This window comes from Dreissena polymorpha, chromosome 14 (genome assembly GCF_020536995.1).
Source record: "Dreissena polymorpha isolate Duluth1 chromosome 14, UMN_Dpol_1.0, whole genome shotgun sequence".
Taxonomy (NCBI): domain Eukaryota; kingdom Metazoa; phylum Mollusca; class Bivalvia; order Myida; family Dreissenidae; genus Dreissena; species Dreissena polymorpha.
The window spans coordinates 15,783,355-15,802,882 of NC_068368.1; the positions used below are offsets into that span (position 1 = coordinate 15,783,355).

The 19,528-nt window shown below is 33.3% G+C and overlaps 1 protein-coding gene across 1 annotated transcript; it reads right to left on the reverse strand.

The window, feature by feature from the left end:
* Nucleotides 1-2,564: 2,564 nt before the first annotated feature.
* Nucleotides 2,565-18,265, reverse strand: LOC127858444 (uncharacterized). Its single transcript, XM_052395617.1, has 6 exons — nt 18,150-18,265; nt 13,093-13,238; nt 6,131-6,281; nt 5,727-5,838; nt 4,826-4,907; nt 2,565-3,877 (listed from the first exon to the last, which is right to left on the reverse strand). Exons 2-6 carry the CDS (start codon nt 13,222-13,224, stop codon nt 3,638-3,640), a joined length of 717 nt encoding a protein of 238 aa, XP_052251577.1. The 5' UTR covers nt 13,225-13,238; nt 18,150-18,265; the 3' UTR covers nt 2,565-3,637.
* Between the last annotated feature and the right edge of the window lie 1,263 nt (nt 18,266-19,528).

The window sequence follows — 19,528 nt, forward strand, 5'->3', positions numbered from 1 at the left end:
TTAGATATGTTTCATATACACATTTTGTAAAAATATCTCGCATTAAACGTATGAAATAGTAAACTTCTATATTTAATTTCTATTCACTCGAGTGTTTATTTTCTGTTTCATTAAGAAATAGTAAAAACTGTTTTTCAATTGAGATTCTTTTGTTTTAATATATTTGTATAATCTATGTTTTATTTCATTTATGGTTGAAAGTCATCTTAACAGTCTATGATTGTGCATTATATTAAATGTATATTTATGTTTAAAATAAATTGTATTTGCTTAGCAAGTCTGACTTAACACACTGTTATATTTTTCGATGACACTCTTACACAATTGACATGACGCCGCCTGTCAATCAAGTTCTTATCTAAGAACTGATCTACCAATCAGCGATCGATTAATCGGGCACGTTAGTTAGCAACGCACTGTCCGCCATTTTCTAGACAAGCTATGTATAGGTTCACTTTTACTTTAGCCAGTTTCTTTAGTTTTCCTCTTTAAAAAAGTAGATTAAAAATGGTTAAACGGTGTCGATGGGGACTATGTAACTCGGACAATCGATATCCTGAAAGATTAGTTGGTGACATTTAATTTATATCGTTTCCTAAGCCGAAAAGATATCTTGAGAAGTGTAAGAGATGTATAAATGCACGCGGTCGTCACCACGAACAACTGAACGTCAACACTGTCAAAGACAATTATAATATATTTTTATCGGATATACTAGCAGATTTAAATAGTTTATGTTATCGATCTGATTATCACATAATATTTCACGTTTTTTTTTAAATAGTTTATCAGTTACTAGGTCATTAATATACAGAAGCGATGTTCATCTGCATTACTTAAAGAGAAATAAAACCCAGCATGAAGCCTAATTCGTGCTGTATTTTATTACTCTGATAGTAATGCACTTTATTGCCATTATACAGGTTATTAGAAGGTGACACGTGATATATTATATTAATAACGGTATCTACACATGTGCAGACATGTGATGTCACCAATGAACGCTTTTAATCCACCTTTGAGATCGAATGCCTAGTTCTCTTTTTTTTCAACGAGTTTTGTTTGATTTGTTCGAAAAAAACCGGAAATGAAATAAGGCAAAAACGGTGTGAATAGGTTATATGTAACTCTGACATTCGGTATCCATAAGTTAGATTAATTAAATATATACCATTTCAAACGCGGAAATGCGGTCTTGACAAGAGCAAGTGGAAGCTTCAATGTGTCGAATTACCAAGATCACCATTATGGAGCATTTACTTATTTAAAAACTTGAAATGTTATGTTAGAAATAACTACGCATTATTAAGTATGAATTATATCACGTGTGCTTGTAGAATAATAGAAAAGATTGGTACCAACTTTGCGTAACTTAACGAAATCCCCGTTAAAAATCGAGTTTTGTGTGTGTCAGAAACAAGTGAAAACGATTATATGTTTTTATTTTAATCGAATCGAATCGATAAATGCCACATAATAAGATTTATTATTACTGATATAACCAATAAATGCCGAACTTTGGAGAAGTCGGTACCTGCGCCAGCGTCTGATATAGGTAGCTTTACTGAATTCCCCTTCATACAAGGCTACTATATATATGACAATGACCAAACTTATTGTTCTGTCTTGCACTTTCAATTATTGTGATTGATAAATGTCCCAAAAGCAATGTTTAATATTATTAATATCACTTTAATACGTAATAACATGTGGGATTTTGGTACACTCGGTGTCAGAAAGCGTGTAAAACTTCACCGAAATCCCATTTTAAAGCGCTATTTCGTGTCAAATACACGAGTGGAAATGTTTCGTAAATAACATGGGTTAATGCCGTTGAAGAAGTGTTAATTTATTGCTAATACCAACATCACACGTAATAACAGGTTCGATTTCGGTCAGCGCGCAAGCGTTTGAGAGCGTTAGTCATGTACCGAAAAACCCGTTATAATTAGCTGATGTTCTCTATAAACGTATATTTTTTGCATTCACAGAATAACTAATTGACACAAACCCCTTATACAAGTGTCATATTGTGTCAAAAAGTCCATAAAAGTAATCCGGAATATCGCGTTAATCTACATGCAGTATATAGGCAATGAAGCCATTTTGGTGTTAGCTTGTCTAGGTTTGCTACCCGCTGAGCCACGTGATTAAGTGGGCGGAGCGATCATAGATAAGGCGTCATGTCAATTGGATGCCCCAAGAAAAATTTTCTTCAGAGATTGACTTTCTATATTTATCGGTAGCTTACACACTTGGAATAAAATGTTGAAGTAATATATCCCTAATATTTGATAAGTGGACCTGAAATCTATACAAATTAAACTTAAATGTAATACAAGGCGACAGTCGCTTTGCCATAAGCCGATTAGACATATTCGTGGTTTCGAAGTGTAAATTGAACTTTATCACGAAATCGTCATTAATGTAGCGCTTTAGAGCCATGTTGGTTTGAGTTACATGTTTTATAAGCATGTATCGCAAACCAATGTCCTTTTTAATCTAATAAAAACAAATATATAAATGAATATAAATGAATTGACAATAGCAAAATGTTCCGACACAACTCTTTATTTCACACAAAAAGAAGACGTAAAAGGTACTATTGTACCTCCTGTAAAAGGTACTATTGTACCTCCTGATCGCATCGCCAATACGAGTACAAGTCTTGCACTGGTACCGATCCGGTGCCGGTCGTTAAAATGACATAACATAAAAAATGTCTACATTAATACATTTAACTATGTGGCATGTAAATCAGTATGACCACTGTTTTTTTTATATTTCACTTAAACATTTAAACAAACAACAAAATAGTATATACGAGGATTAATCGTTCAAACATAAAACATGGACATACTTTGTATCATACGTGTTATATCTTTACATCGATGCACATATAATGGGCTGCAAACTCGGAACGACAGTTGTATTATTTAATTAGTTTCTATTCTTACTCTTAAAATCTTTGACAATACAAATTGAACTTACAAAACAGTAACAGTCGAATAACTGTCGATATGTTATCCATGTAAAATGCTCTGAGTATTTTAAACCGGTGAGTCCAATGTGCTTAATTATTTTCTTATACCTTGTGCACCTTTTATTACGATTGAGCTCTTTAGTGTCGATTATTAAATCTTTCAAATAAAGATATGTAAATGAAATTCTTATCAGATTTACAGTATCTATCTATTATATATATTATAGCACGCAATATAACCATCGTTAATAAGTTGAATTTAAATATAAGTTAAACAGGTTTGCTCCAAAACGACCCATATACGACATTGTGTGAACCTTTGTCTTTCATGAATACCTCAATTAATTCCAGAAAATCAGTCACTTTAATGGAACACTTTATAAATGCACATACTATAAAAGCCAGTATTGTAAGTGATTTCCTTAAACTTTTATCAAGATGTTCAACAAGTCCGTTTTGTGAGTGATTACATATAAATTTAAATATCAGAACTATTCAAGTTCACTGGTAATCGAGTATTTTGAATCCATAACAAAATAACTACTAAATAAATTATAGATGACTTCAACAAAAATGCAAAAATAAAATCCGTTCGATACAATCGATCCAATTTTTGTACATGGATTGTTCTCTGGTCTTAGAGGTTTGCATAATTTACGATTTGATAATATCGTCGTTTGCGGCATCTTCAATGGACTTGACATAGTTGATTGTCTCGATGACACCATTATCGCGGAAGCCTTCCATAGCCTTACATCGAAAGAAATTCTTCAGTTGCTCTATGGTCCTTAAACCCAGAGATCGCTCCTCGTTTTTCTCGGATGAGGTCGTCCAGGTTATTAGACCCCACAACAAAGAGTGTTCTTCATTATTGACAATCTTCTTTGGAGCGATCTAGAACAAGATCAAAAAGCATAACAACGCAACAATTATAAGCGACTATAATCAGTCCGGAATGGCATTACATGTTAAATGAAGGAATCCATAACTGTATTTTGAATAATATATAAAAATAAGCTTTCCAATTAAATCACAGACACCATATAAATAAAATGCTACGTTTTAACGTTAAACAAGAAACGTTTTAAGACTCAGCTTATTATTAAAGCATTGCGTGTCCGAGGAAGGCAGGGCAAAAAGGATTGAACAAGATTCACGTTGTCTCAATGATACGACCGAATATAAATACTTATTGAGGATCATATTTGATCAATTGTCAAAGCACATATTTTTATCTCGGACATAGAATTATGACTTAAACTTTTTCCAGGGAATTGATGAATATTGCTTGTAGGCGTGTGATTTAAAATCTATATTTACGAATTAACATTTTAGTTTTAATTAAGCCGTATTAACACATGCATAATAACAAAGGCCTCCCAGTACGTGACTTTATTTATAATTATATAAAGTCAATACGAATGCTTAACAATTTATATAGCTTCCAAATCAGCAAATCCATGTGGATTACAGACAGAAATGCTAAAAAGGGTATTGACATCGGTAATCAAGTGCAAGTTTTATTACAAGTTCTAGTTACATGATTCCACTTGGGTTTAAAACGTAAGCGCTCATAGGTCCTGGTAATGCTTTGATATTATCCTGTTTAGACACACATGACACAAAATGCGCATATGTTTTGACAGGATCCATGGTCAATTTAAATTAGCAAGAAAGTCCGCTATAGTCCGCAGCGGAAGATGGGTATGGTACTTGGACCGCCGCAAAGTTAATAAAGAAAAGTAAAGCCGATAAGTCACTTCATTGCGTACACAACATGCTAGGAGGTCTATGTCAATAAAAGACTTACTGAAAGAAGAATGACGTTCAACCAATGTTTACCTTGAAATCCATCCTGTACATGACATACATGCAGTCCACAAATTGCCCGTCGGGCGAGCGTCCGAAAGCGATCATTCCGTACCTGAATAACGGATTAATGTGTGTTAACACATTGTTGATAATTTATCAAAGATTTGGCTAAAAAACTTGTTTTCAAATATTTAATATTATGCACATTGTTTGTTGTTGCATACCTTAATTTGAAACTATAAATACAAATCGTAAACAGTTTAACATACCTAGAGGCACTTACTGGAACGGTAAATGTCTTAAATATCTCCTGTCAGCCGATGTATCACATCAGGTGACATTCTAGTTTGGTTTTAGAGAATGTGTTTCATTTAGAAGGGGTGAAGCTGATAATGCATGATTGTATGATTGTGCTTTTACTGACGCGAGATCTATTAATTGTTTGCGCTTTCCTGTAATGCGAGCCTCCTGGCTTTTAAGTTCCATTTTCACTTCTCAAAAAGTTAACATAGCTTTTACATAAATTGAATATGATGAAAACAATTGGCAATAAGTCTTCATTAGCTCTCAACTTGCGCCAAAAACGAAATTTGAAGTTTGGATACCTATTATGTTTACCTATTATGTTTGATAATGCATAGTTTAAAAAACTATTCAAGGGCATCAACCTTGCATGTTAGAATAGAGATATACATGAATATATACATATACAATTATTTATCAATAACAATGGATCCTGAGAAATTCACTTTCCCTCCCTTGGAACTATATGACTATGGAGTTGTATGTTCATATCTCTTATATAAGAATGGAAAAAGAAATTGACGACCGAAAAGTCAGACGGGTTCCAGTGCATTCCTTTACATTTTTCTGTGATGGGGTTTTATAGTACATAAAATGTGTGTGCTCTTCCTGAGCGTGGCGACTATACCTGGCATTGGAGGTCTCGCCCTTGTTAAATTTCCATTCCATCATCTTGTATTCCCATGTTCCTTCGGAAAACAACACACCATTCATCTTTTTCCTGGTTTGTTCATCTATCCCTAAAATCGTAATGTATCTCATAAACTTACAGAAACTGACTCATTTATGCACATAGTGATTGCTTATTGTGAACAACTTAATTTACTATATTTGTCTTAATGGTACTGAGCAGCAAGAAATAATAATAAATCGATTCAATTTTGCATAATTCGTTTTATGTTGAATGTTGACAATCCTTTAAAAGAGCCCTTTTAAGCAAATCTCATACCTTTGTGCACTTAATTATCCATGGATTGTTAATAACTTAAGACATACGTTTCCACTGAATAAAGGCTATAAGAATCAAAATACCTTCATATGCTTCCTGGAGATGGTCTAGATATTCGTTTATATTTGAGAATCGAATCATCGTGTTCTTGACGACCTCGCAGTTCTCTTGCCACTTGTCGAACAATTCACCCTGCATCTGGCGCTCAACCTCGGAAGCGTCATACCTTGAAACCTTTAGTATGAAATGTTTTTAACAATGGGCATTGTTTTAATCTTGTCAGAGTTTCTAGTATTTTTAACATGCAAGTTTTGTTTAGTAGAACTCAATTTACATAAATTTATATAGATTTCACTTATTATAGTATTGTTCTAGTTTACACATACGAATACTTCATTAAGCCATCTTCATTTTGATTTCTAGATACAAAACAAAAATAAAATATTTAATTATTTTGACCTTAAATTGATACAAAATCTTCCCCATATGCGATCTAAATGGGTTTTGCGACAAAATGTACGAATATAAAATGTTTCATTATAAAAGACATTGTTTATCTAGTCATAATAATCTCACATCATTTTCTTCCTTACAACACATATATCGTGGCCTTGATCGCATCCATAAAATGTGCAATGCCTTGCGAGTAATTGATATACTGTAACTATAAATGAAGTTTATCCCCAAAACTCAATGTATTCCACAATTTAAGACATAAACAATTGTTTTACGTAAGTTACAAGCAGAGATGTTTACTATGACTGATAACCCAATATATAAAATCATGGTATAAATATAAATTAGGAATTTAAATTTATGAAGTTTCTATACAAAACTTAGATCTTATTTTAGTAATTTATCGGAGAATATGTGTATATATTCTAAAGTATTTAATCCGTCTGCTCTCCCAAGAAAGTTTTGATACAACTAATTTTGCAGTTTATGTACAGCAGTTCAAATTATTATGAGTTATAACGCCGAAATTTTCAGTCAATAATCAGAAAGAGCTATTTTAACATTTTCCTCATCCATCCAATGTTTGTAATATAGATATAAAACAATTGATTAAAAACTTTTGGTGTTTAAATAACATTAGATATGTTTAAAGGTTATCTCGGAAAATTTTAAAACTTCTCTCACACGCTTGTTCGTACGTGTAATGTTGGTATTATTAATAAATAACACTTTACATATCAAACAAACATTATTTTCACATGTTTCTGACACGTCATAGCGTTTTAGAATTGGGATATTCGTTAAGCTATACGCGCTTTCTGACGCCGACCATAATCCCTACTCAACATCACTTGACTCGCGGTATCACTTGTCTCGCGGTATTTCGTTGTGCGCCACCTAGCCGATGTTTACATTGTCTACAAGCTGACCTACTTTCAGTTTTCATTGAAATACTATTTTCTGGGTGAAAATGAGTGGAATACTGGTTAGTTTATTCATTTTCTTCGTTATTTACATGTTTTTCATTAAAATGTAGTAAAACAAACTAAGAAAATAAGAAAAAATCGGTACCTGTCAACCTTTTCATCGATGTTTAAAAGTTCGTCTGCCGTGTCAACAAGGCAAGACAATACACTTTATAAAACGGTTAACATAAACTAATTCCCTTTTCAGTTTTGTTAATATGTCAGGTTCAGCACTTTCATTAAATTATCAATATAAAAGTATTGACAAAGTCATTTAAATTAAAGTCAACAATGAAAGATAATTAACCAGATCTGTTTGATTATTTTCAGAAATTGAAACAATGCAGAGACAAGAAGCCATATGAAAGAAATAATCTGCAAAGGGCATATGCTGCTACATTGTCCGGGATGTCTGTGTATCGTGCAGCCAGGTTGTATCAGGTGCCTGAATCAACACTGAGGGACAGAACCAGACAAAATTTGGCGGTCGACTGTCATCATGGGACAAACACACTATTTACAACAGATGAAGAAAGGAAGTTGGTTGACCATATTGTATACATGGCAGACATTGGGTATGGCTACTCTCTAATGGACATCCAGTACATGGCATGGGACTATGCAATGTCTCTTCACAAGCCTGTTAAGGCAAAAGAACATCTTAGCCAGGGTTGGTTGTATTCTTTTCTCTCCAGGTGGTAAGAGCTAAAAGTCGTTAAGCCCAAATGTCTCTCTTTTTCAAGGGCTGAGTCTGCATCCAAGAAAAACATTGACAAGTACTTCCAAGAGTTAAATTCTATTCTCACTGAACATGATCTGAAGCAATCTCCACAAAGAATTTTTAACATTGATGAGTCTGGATTCTCAACTGAACATAAACCACCCAAATAGTATGTGGCAACATGACCAAACCTCAAGCAGTAACATCAGCCCGAACGAAAACAGTCACTGTCATTGGGGCTGCGAATGCTGTTGGCAACCTCATACCACCCTTTTACATTTTTCAAGGGAAAGGGTGTTGTGATGAATTGCTAGAAGGTGCTGCCCCTGGATCACATGGAGGCATGACTGAAAGTGGGTTTGTGAATAGGGACCTGTTTGAAAGATACCTGAAAGGTCATTTCAGCAACCATGCGGGACTGGTAAAGGGCACAGACAAGCCAAAAACATTGATCCTGTATGACGGTCACAAATCTTATGTGTCACTGACACTGACTGATTGGGCTAAGGAACATTTAGTGGTATTGTTTGTATTACCACCCATTTTAGCCATCTCACCCAGCCCCTTGTTATTGGTGTGTTTGAGCCTATGAAACACCATTACAATAATGAGTGCAAAGCGTACATGCATGCTAACCCAGGGGTGTCAATCACAAGATATGAAGTGGCTCGGCTGACTGCAAGACCATACGGTAAAGCTTTTTCCCCAGACAACATAACAAGTGCCTTCAGAAAGGCTGGTATTTACCCCTTCAATCCCGATGTGATCACATCAACAGCTACAGCACCATCGTCCATCTACAAACATCCACCAGAAATGCTTAGAGATGATGCAGAAAGTACAAGTGCTGCAAACTCAGACAAACAGGCCAAAACATCAACTTGTTAAATTAGTCGTAACTTCTTTGAGGAGAGAACAATAACAAAAAATGTGACTGTAAAACCAAGAAAAAAATTCACACCACCATATAAATTACAAGGAAGTCTAATGTCTGATGAAAACATGGAACAAATAAAACTCCAAAATCAAAAGAAAATTCAGCTGGAAGAAAACGCCAAGAAAAAGGAGAAAATGCCTAAATCAACTCAACCAAATACTCAAACAACATGTAAATCCCCAAAGGCAACAACATCTGGACTGCAAATCAACCGGGTAAACCAGCATGGGAAAGATGATGAATCTGAACGTGATGATGAGGATCAGTCGGATAAATGCTGTGTATGTGGCAGGTCGTCCCCTCCGCAGCTGAAGGATATACACACACTGGTCATCATAAAATGGGGCCGGTGTGACAACTGCCAACAATGGGTACACTTGACATACTGCTGTGATGTCAGGGTCCTGAGAAGAGACAGCACATGTTTGTGCATTCACTGTTGTTCTGCTAATGAATGAATGACAAACACTGTTTTATCAAATGAAACAATAAAATGTATGCATAAACTTGACAAACTATAGCATATAAACATTGATATCTCTTTGCAATAAATAGGTCAATGAATTTGCACATTTAGTGTCAAATAACCTTAATTATGATATGGTAAACATGTTTGACCTAATTACCGCGACTCAAGTGATGTCATAATTAAGGACAAAATGGCCGATAGCCATTCGTATATTTCAGCGTTGTTTCGTTTTCATTGTTAATTTTATGCTATTTTGAACATTTCTGATAAACATAATGATGGAATTAAATGAAAAATATTTCATTTAATTGGTAAGCTGTGTTTGGTTGTTTTATTTCCGAGAATAAGATTAAGTACCGCGACACAACAGATGAACAGTATACATGTCAAAGTGAGTATTACACATTTCTAATGGGCATTATATAATCAATAATTATAATTCAAAGTGCAAAACAAAAAAAATAGTTTGGTAATTTTGTGAAATAATTTACGTTTTATAACGTGGATTTTGGTCAGGCTACATATCGAAGCTGCCACAAACAGAAGCTCGCAGGGGTTACACCGTCCCCAGAGTTACCACTTGTATTGGTGTTATCAGTAATTAATAACATATCTACGACATTTTATGTTTTATAAAAAATATAATCATACAATTAATTCCGCTTGTTTTTTACACAGCAATTAATAACAGGGATTTGGTTAAGTTACGCAAAGCGGGTACTGAAATTACCTATAACTTCACATAAAAAGCGTGATATTATTAATATGTAATATTGCTAAAATTGCTAATAAGACATCGATCAATGTTTGTAATGAACAGTGCTTCACAAATAATTAGTCATTTTCTGAAATAAAATAACGTACTAAGACGAAGGATTTAAACAATTCTACACGGAGCTTTCACTCGCACTTGTCAATACCATTTTTCGGCATTGGAAATGGTATACATTCTAACTTATTTTTTTTTATACTGTCTGTCCGAGTAGCATTACACACCCTTTTGACACCGTGTAACCATTATCCATTTATGTTTTTAGAAGATTTAAAATGAAACTCGTTAAAAAATAAATCTAGAAATTCGGCTTGTCTAGAAAATGGCGGACAGGTCGTTAACAGGCGCGCCCGATTTATCGAACGCTGATTGGCAGATCGATATTTATATAAGAATATGATTGACAGGCGGTGAGATATCAATTGATCCGTTACGTTCTCGATTAATGCGATTATCACGTCATCTAAAACGACGCTTGCGGTGTGCCTTTCTAACTGTTCTGTAACGGTCGTTACTATCTGCGTTTACATATCGATCATAATACGTAATTGATCTTTAAGTAATCATTGAATTTACTTCTTAATAGACAAATTTACTCCTACATAAAACATAAGAATAAGTGTCATTATATTTATAAAGGGTCCCCAATCAGAAACAATGCAATTTAGAATAGTGTTCTTTCAGGAAGACGGAAAACGACATATTGCTGTCAACCCATGTCTTATAAATTATAAAATCATATTTCTGTATAAACACATGACCGCATTGTATATAAAATGGCATGTGGCAATTATGTAAACAACATGGCATTGAGCCAGTAAGAGGAATCCCCATGGATATCTGACTTACTGATTTCTAGTTATGCAACCTTTAAGTAGTATAAATTTAATAAACATTATTAAGGACAACGCATATGGAATATTGCTCTTCATTATAACATTCGAGTCTTATACCTAGTTAAAGTATGATTGATTGATCTCTGGTGTTGAACCAGAGATTCTTAACTACATAGAATTCCAATTTACGGTGTATTTTCGGGGAATGGGATGGTTGCATCAACTTGCTTACCGTATTAAATGAAAAGTAATTTTTACGCTTATAACTCGGATTAAAAAGGTGTATCTCAAAGAAAATTGAGGGTAAATATTAACTACTTTATGTGTTTAGCGTTTATCATTGTGTGTTATCACAAGTTTACTGGTTGTTAACACATTTGCACAGAAAGGCTCTTTCAAGTAAATTATTAATTATTCAATATCCTTCAGTTATTTATATTAGGACAAACAAAAATGTTTACTTAAAAATTTATCGCTATTGTTTTTATATTAGAGAATATCAATAAAAAATATCAGCAAGAAAGACATTTTATGTAAAGATTTATTTTGTAAAACAGTTCAAAAATAAAACTTAAAATAAATGGAGAAGGACTACACATGTACTGCAAATTACGCTTTCACTGATGACAATGCCCGGGTTGCCAGTTTTGTATCACATACTTCGCTAAAATTTAACGCGAGGTAAAAAGGGTGTACCAATTTGAATCTCTGATAAAAACACAATTCAACTTTAGTTTTTATAGCTCACAAAGTTCTAAAGAATGTGACAATACTGTTTTCACGACTATCTTCAAACAATTCCAAAATGTAACGACCGATTTATACCTCTTTTTGGGGTAAACATTCAAATTAACTTCAAAGATATGTCAATATAATATAAGTGTCTACAAGAGGGCATGTGTTGACAGTGTGCATAGAAAGGTTCAAGGCAAGTATCTAAGCTTTGAACCAACCACATTAAATGTACAAGAAACGATATTTTTATTAAACAAATATTTAGGACCTCATGAATATTTAGTCTTAGACCAAAAGTAGTTCAATGTCAATGATAAAATAAAGTAAAGGTGATGTTGGTGTGTTGATAGTGTCCAAAGACATCATATTTGCAGGTACCCATGCTTAGTAGGAATCATTATTGATTTTAATTGAAATGTTAGATTTCATTAAATATTAACCTCTTACGATGGATGTATGAACAGAAAGGCAGATAGACGGACGAAAGAACGAACAGTCGACGGACCTATATTATGTCACATACCAAATATAATCGATGTCAGACTTGTTTTTTCACATAAAAGGATCATACAATACGTTAGAGCTGTTGAATTAACATTTTTGACGCAATAGTTTTGGGTATTAACACATTCCGGCGAGGAAAACTGTCTTGTGTTACATGCTGCATATCAAAGCTGTGGACATGGCGAATTCAGCGAAGATATTAACAGATATATTGCTGTGTAAATATTTCATTCTCACAACTAGCTTAGTAGACATACATGTTCTATACCAAACAGTGCTCTTAAGGATTTTCAGAACAAACTATTCTCGTTAGTTCGCAACATCAATATAAATAATGTAAACTCTGGTGCGCGGTCAGTTTTGATCTCATGTCACGATTTGTAGAAAATCTAAAGTGATTTTGATTAGTATTAAGTTGATATGTATAATGTGAAAACCGATGCGCAACTTGTTGTTATTAGTCAGTCGATAAAAACATGACGGTTTATTACTTCGCACCTGCCGGTCGGTTTTAACTCTTGGGATCAACAAAGTCTACGAACAGACTATCCATCCGACGGACTGAGCGAATCAAAACAATATAAACCACATTTAAGATAAAGTATATTGTTAAACGAATTATGTAAAACCTACAAAACATGTAATACAACCTTGACGCTGAGAAGACACTTTTTTACAGCATCGGCAGCCGAGTCAGCCCTCTGATCGATAGCAGCCGTACTTGCTGTTGATTGGGAAACGTTTGCAATATCTCCAGGGCAATGAGATGTATTTTCGGCCATTATTGCTCGAAAATCTTAAATGAAACGAATTTGTCAACAAACAAACAAATATATTTACTGAAAATATATTTATAATAAGTAAAGTTAAGATTATCATGTTTGCTTCTCACACAAAATAAACTATATATAAACAGATATATATGTAATATATATAAAATATCAGTTGACTTTGTTTTACCTAATTCATACGAAAAATGGATGGACATTGTAAACAATATAGATTAAATATTGAACCAGCCATGCTTTCCTTAGGTAGTTATTCTAAAGAAAGCATAATATTTAAGCTAAATTGATTATGCAAAATTAACAAAATGCAGATTAAAAATGAACATATGTTGGCAGTTGCAGCAAAACATGGTCTTTACAAATTCAACACAAGATAATGGTGTTCGATTTACCTGAAATACGCATATATGGGAATTAGTATATGCTTCATTATGTCATTAGAGCAGCAATTAAGGCTAACTGAGCTCCGCTTTGACAAAGGTGTAGATGTATAAAAATATATGTATTTTTGACATCCGATGTGAAAGTTTGCCACAGCATGCTAAACACCTAATAATGGTAAAAGTATGCTGTGTGCTTAAATAAGAATAAAGTTTATGAAGGATAAGCGTGTAATAGTCTATTACTTTTATGGCCTAGTGTACTAGAATGGTCTGTCCGACAGTCCGTCCAAAATAGGGATATCTGCAGCTGATGTTGGTTTTGATTTGTATCAATGTGTTGCTGAAAATGGTAATCCTGATTATTATGATGCTAGTACTAAACGTTGTCCTGTGGGATTATTTATGACGTCTCTTTTACGAATGATGCGTAAGTGTTTATTCGAAACTGTTAGATATGTTTCGTCATTTCAGAAGATACACTGAGTTAATGTAAAACATTTAAAGAACTCGACTTCCTATACATATAGAAGTATTTTTATAATACAATCTAATGAATTTTTTCAACTGTACCTATACGTTCAACTTTCAACAAACGACGGAAATAAGTAAGTTCACAACACAAATAAACAGGTATGAATGTGTCCGTTGTTTACATTACTTTATATTTTGGAATCAACGGACCAGAATGATTTGAAAATATGCCAATATATATTATGTAAGCTGCCTAAAATGTAATTGATGCTTGCGTACTAGTTATTCGAATATGATGCATAACAATGAACATGACCTTCTTTCATGGAAAGATGACAGCTTCTGGGAGATTATTATAGCACGATTAGCTGACAATATGTGCATGTCCGCCCTATAAAGTTTCAACTCATCTGTTCTACAAAAATATCGCGATGAAGAAATTGACTTTAGTAATACGTGTATTTATTATCAAATAGTTATAGATCAGTAAAATATCGTGAGAGGAGAGCGATCCGACAATATGCGCATGTTTAATACATTAAGACACTGTAGTCTTGAATAACGTCTTAAATAATTAACATCGTCAGTTCCTGCAATCTTGAACCGCCCTGACAATATTGCCATGTCCACCAATAGGGTGAATGCGTGTAAACTTGTGACTTATTGCATTACTTCGATAAATCAAACGCATTTCATAAACTCAAACGCAGTTCAAACATTTCGTACACAGCAGCTAAGCAGGCAAAAAGCCTTCAGTTTTTTCGTTATGTCTAATATTTATTCGGAGTATAAACGTTCGATATTTTACAGCTTTAATGTCCTGTTGTGTATGCAATAGCTATGTTGGTTAACAGTCAATTTCGTTGACTCAATTTATTGAAATGTACCTGATTTTTATCACAACAGTGACAGGTTCTAGCTATCTGTGTTTTTATACATGAAGTATTTACATATCGTTTGACCCATTTAAATAAATGCATCCATTGATTTCGTCGTTATTTCTCATATGTTTATCTAGTCTAGTAGTCTCCCCTTGTGTACCGTCTGTCAGCTGTTATATGGTGTGATGTTTAGATCACAATGTATTTAAATCTATACTTTTAGACGTCTTCATTTATAAATAGATTTCATATCAATAATGTTACTTACAAAGCTTCTTCTAAAACTTGGGTCATTCACGACTACGGAGGACCACAAGACAAAATTTCATGAATTGACGAGCATATTTAATTGTAATGACAAACATGAACATAATTGAATACTTGTCAGTAATTGTCTTTTCCAAATTTGATCCGGTACGGAGTCAATGGTATTATTATCATATGTATTGTATCAATATATCAAGTTGAATTCAATAAGGGTTTTATACATACGATTTATGCTTTTGTTAGGGATTTAACCATTTAACAAAGCAATGCACTGGGTTATCATCCACCAATCATTAGGTATTGATCCATTTCATACCAGTATGTCGGTTTGGACGTTTTTGTGAACATGTACAGTGGGTAATAAACAACCTGTTAACTTGCCTTTCAAGCTGTATACATCAGCGTTCAAATGTCGTAATTATATCTTCTTTCAAAGAATCCGAGTCTTTTAAACGACATTTTACAAATATTGTAACTGAATGTTTGAATTATTCAACAAACTAGATGATCGATGTAACATCATATTCGTTAAAACAATAACACATTTTATCAATTGCGACATATATTTCAACAAAAATGAATAAACAATAAACATTTATGCAAAAAATAAAAGGGGCCTTTTTACAGATTTTGGCATGTATTGAAGTTTCTCATTAAATGCTTTATATTGATAAATGTAAAAAGTGGATCTAAAAAGCTCCAGTAAAAAATATAAAAAAATAAAGAAAGAAAAAAGAGGTAACCCTCAACAGGACTCGAACCACTGGCCCCTGGAGTCCTGGAGTAAAAGTCTTCCACTAAGACCACTCTACCATCCGTTCTCACACAATGAATGATGCATTTTAAACTATATATACGCAATCCTCGTAGTTTCACAAAATATAACGACAACAACAAAATTTTCCAAATTATTCAATCGTTTCGCGTTGCAAAGCTTTATAATTTTCAGGTTTTAAATCGTCAAAAGATGCATTTAATGGCTATTTTAGAGCATGGTAAATGTTCAGTATAACTGTTTCCTCACAAATATTATTACTTAAAAGAAAGTGTGCGAATCTGAAACAATTTATTTTAATTTTGTCAATTTACCAAACCGTACAAAGGTGCCTTTAAGGGCAGACCACGTATGAAATGTGTAAAGGTTTTTTAATTTCATAAGAAGTATTCCGGTGCAGGCAGTGAAATTAGTATCGCTAGTTTGCGAGATCTTGCGCGGAATCTAAATATTTCTAATGTTGATGTTTGAAGACATATCAAGCTTGTAATCATTTATTTCATGCACTCTTTTATATAACATTATTATAAAACTATATGCTCCTGATCAGTATCACAGGACAGACATGAGCCACGGACAATATAAGAAAAACAAAAACATAACGAAGAAAAGCAGGTAAAACAAGCTATGTGCATTTTCAGCTAATGTTTCACATTCTTCTGTTTTCTGATTGTGACCTTGGTTTTAAAGTGGGCGCCATAATGTATAAATGCAGCATTTTGTCTTGATGTAAGATAATGTCTTCCCATTTATTTTGAATTCCGATAATGCTAAAATCGATGGGGCACAAATATCTACTTTAATTGTTATATTGACATTGAAGATGTTTATCCCAGGCACGTTGCCTAAATAATTATCATAATTATATGCACTATTGTCTGTTGAAGTCAAACAATTAATTCTACGATCAGAAATATAAATTATAATAATCAACTAGGCCTTCACGATTCACAGGTCAATCGATTTTCGCAGACCATTTGTTCGTAGACTTGATTAGTTTTTGTAAACAGAGTATAAAGATTAACACATGTATAACAATTGTCTTTTCAACTACAGAAGCCAAGATATGCTAAAATGGTAATATGTTCATACTCGGGTTATGCAATTGTTTATACATGTAAATGTTAACCTTGCTTGTTTGAAGCACTGAGCCAAATATGCCAAAACGCTAACGTTGTGCTAGCTGGGACCATCTTTATAGGAAGAGTATCCACTTATTAATTTCTGCATGACTCTGTTTGAATAATTGTTATATCGCAGGTTCATGGCAATATTTCCGTATTATGCATGCGTGAAAAGTAACATAATTGAAGTTAATAAGTCAAACAAACGTCAATGAAACGTTAGAATGCTGAGAGTTTTAACATAATAACGTATTTCCCTAATTGGAACCTATTAAGCGTTCGTTTTTCCCAGATCACAATCACGTTTCAAAAACATAATGGACACGGTTATTTTCATATGATATGAACGGCTATAATAATTCTGTTTCTTCATAAATGTTCTGATAAATATCTTGTTGCGTTTCTCGTTTGAGTGGTTTCGTAGATATATTATATTAGTCTCGTGATGTTTAGTGACCAGTCTAAAATGCAACGACTGTACATGCATTTAAAAAAAATCTGCGATTTTTAACTCTGAGCAAGCAACAATATTTTCACGTTGCACGTCGTCTTGTTGTGATGATCACGCCTCGTAATTTATTTAAAACCACCATAACACAAATAAATGGGAAGGTCCCAACACAGTCCCGATTAAAACAAATGTAGGTAAAAGCTTTTTTCAATTGAAAATACTAAATACTGAGTATACTGAACACTATTTAATTCATTTGTAGTTCAACTACTTTCGGATACCATTTATGCAGTATCAGATAAACATTTTAATTTAATTTTGAAGTGTGTTACATGTTTCTCAAAATAAGTTTTTCCAATTCTGAATACAAAGATAAAGACTTCAAGTAAACGTTTGAATAAGTCTTGACGTTCATGCACACCCATTATGATGCAGTTAAACTATTATTAATCTGTTTCAAAATATAGCCACGAGCTACTTTTAATTTTATCACCAAAAACCTGCATATAGTAACGTATTAAAAATGAAAATCTATTACTTTACAAATAGTAAAACGTTTTAGCATACCTTATTGTCTTGTAAGCGTATTCAGCGTTTTTGTGAGCTCAAGGGATTCGTATGTTCTGTCCTCTCTTATTATTTTTTTTAATCAATATGTTCAACACTTGTGTTCTGTGGTGTGGTTCTAGATTACTATACCTAAATAGTGAACCATTTTGTAGTACATGCATTCCAAAAATAGTTGTTGGCGTTTAACAGCAGAATGGGAAACCTTAAAGGGACTGTCAACCACGACGACGGAGAAAAGAAAAGTTGTAAAATACCTTGTTATTTACAATTATAAGTTTATATTGATTAAAATATCACGACTGGTATATTACATTACTTGAAAAAAGTTGTCATGATTTCATATTTTCAGTAAATTCGGTAATAAATTTTACTGGGTATGTCTACCAGGTAACTACTAGTTAACTATAAATAACGCCAGTAGATTGCTCATCATCGCCACGTGGTAAACCCAGGAATGCATATTGTGCATGCGTAGTGAATTGTATATATTTTATAAATACAATGATCAATCTACTTGGGTTATTTATAGTGTGTATATCGTTATGTCACCTATTTTCGCGATGTACTTTCGATTTCACATCGCGAAATAGTATTACCGAATATACTGAAAATATGAACTTTTATCAAGTAAAGTAATATACCAGTCGTGAAATTTTAATCAATTTGAAATAATAATTGTAAAAATACGGTATTTTAGAACTTTTCTTTTTTCGTCAGTCGTGGTTGACAGTCCCTTTAAATTGATAAATTCGTAAGTCTTTGTCGATCAAGTGGATCAAAGAAGCCCTATAATTCTTACATGTACATTTTTTTGTTTAGAAAAACATATATCAAAATTATAATGCTTAAGTGTCTTTATAAGCTAAATAGACCATGGTTAGAGTCTAACAATGAGATGTCCTTACTTTAACACGTGCACAATATTCCAATCACACTGTTTCGGATGTTTAGGAATGTCGGCATTCTAATTCTGAATATAATTGCTTTGGTTTTTCTTTTTAACATTTAATTATACCGTCAAAACCTATAATATATATACCGTGTGAATTATTTCCCGTTTTGTTTTGATGACTTTTATGACTTTGATGTTAAGTCTGCGGAAATGTATTTTGTAATATATTACTTGTGGGTAGTGCTCAATTTTTAATTCATCTTTAAACAATAGTGCGGTGACCAAAATTGTTTAATGTTCGTGTATAACGATAATATATAGAGATGTAAATTTGAGAACTTTGGCAAAATTTGTTGATATTGAACTTTATCAAATTTCCAATATGCGGCTTAAATATTATGAACCGCGCAGTAGTGAAAATTGGTCTTATGCATTATGCGGCCAGGATATCAGCTTGTTCAATCGAGCAGTCTAGTCAAGAGCT

Bases quoted from the DNA above. Each gene is read 5' to 3' on its own strand.
- LOC127858444 (XM_052395617.1), bottom strand. From the start codon at position 13,224: ATGGCCGAAAATACATCTCATTGCCCTGGAGATATTGCAAACGTTTCC. The intron at 6,282-13,092 runs GTTGTATTACAT...TTCATACTAAAG, and splicing joins AGTGTCTTCTCAGCGTCAAG to GTTTCAAGGTATGACGCTTC. The intron at 5,839-6,130 runs GTATTTTGATTC...TTACGATTTTAG, and splicing joins TCTCCAGGAAGCATATGAAG to GGATAGATGAACAAACCAGG.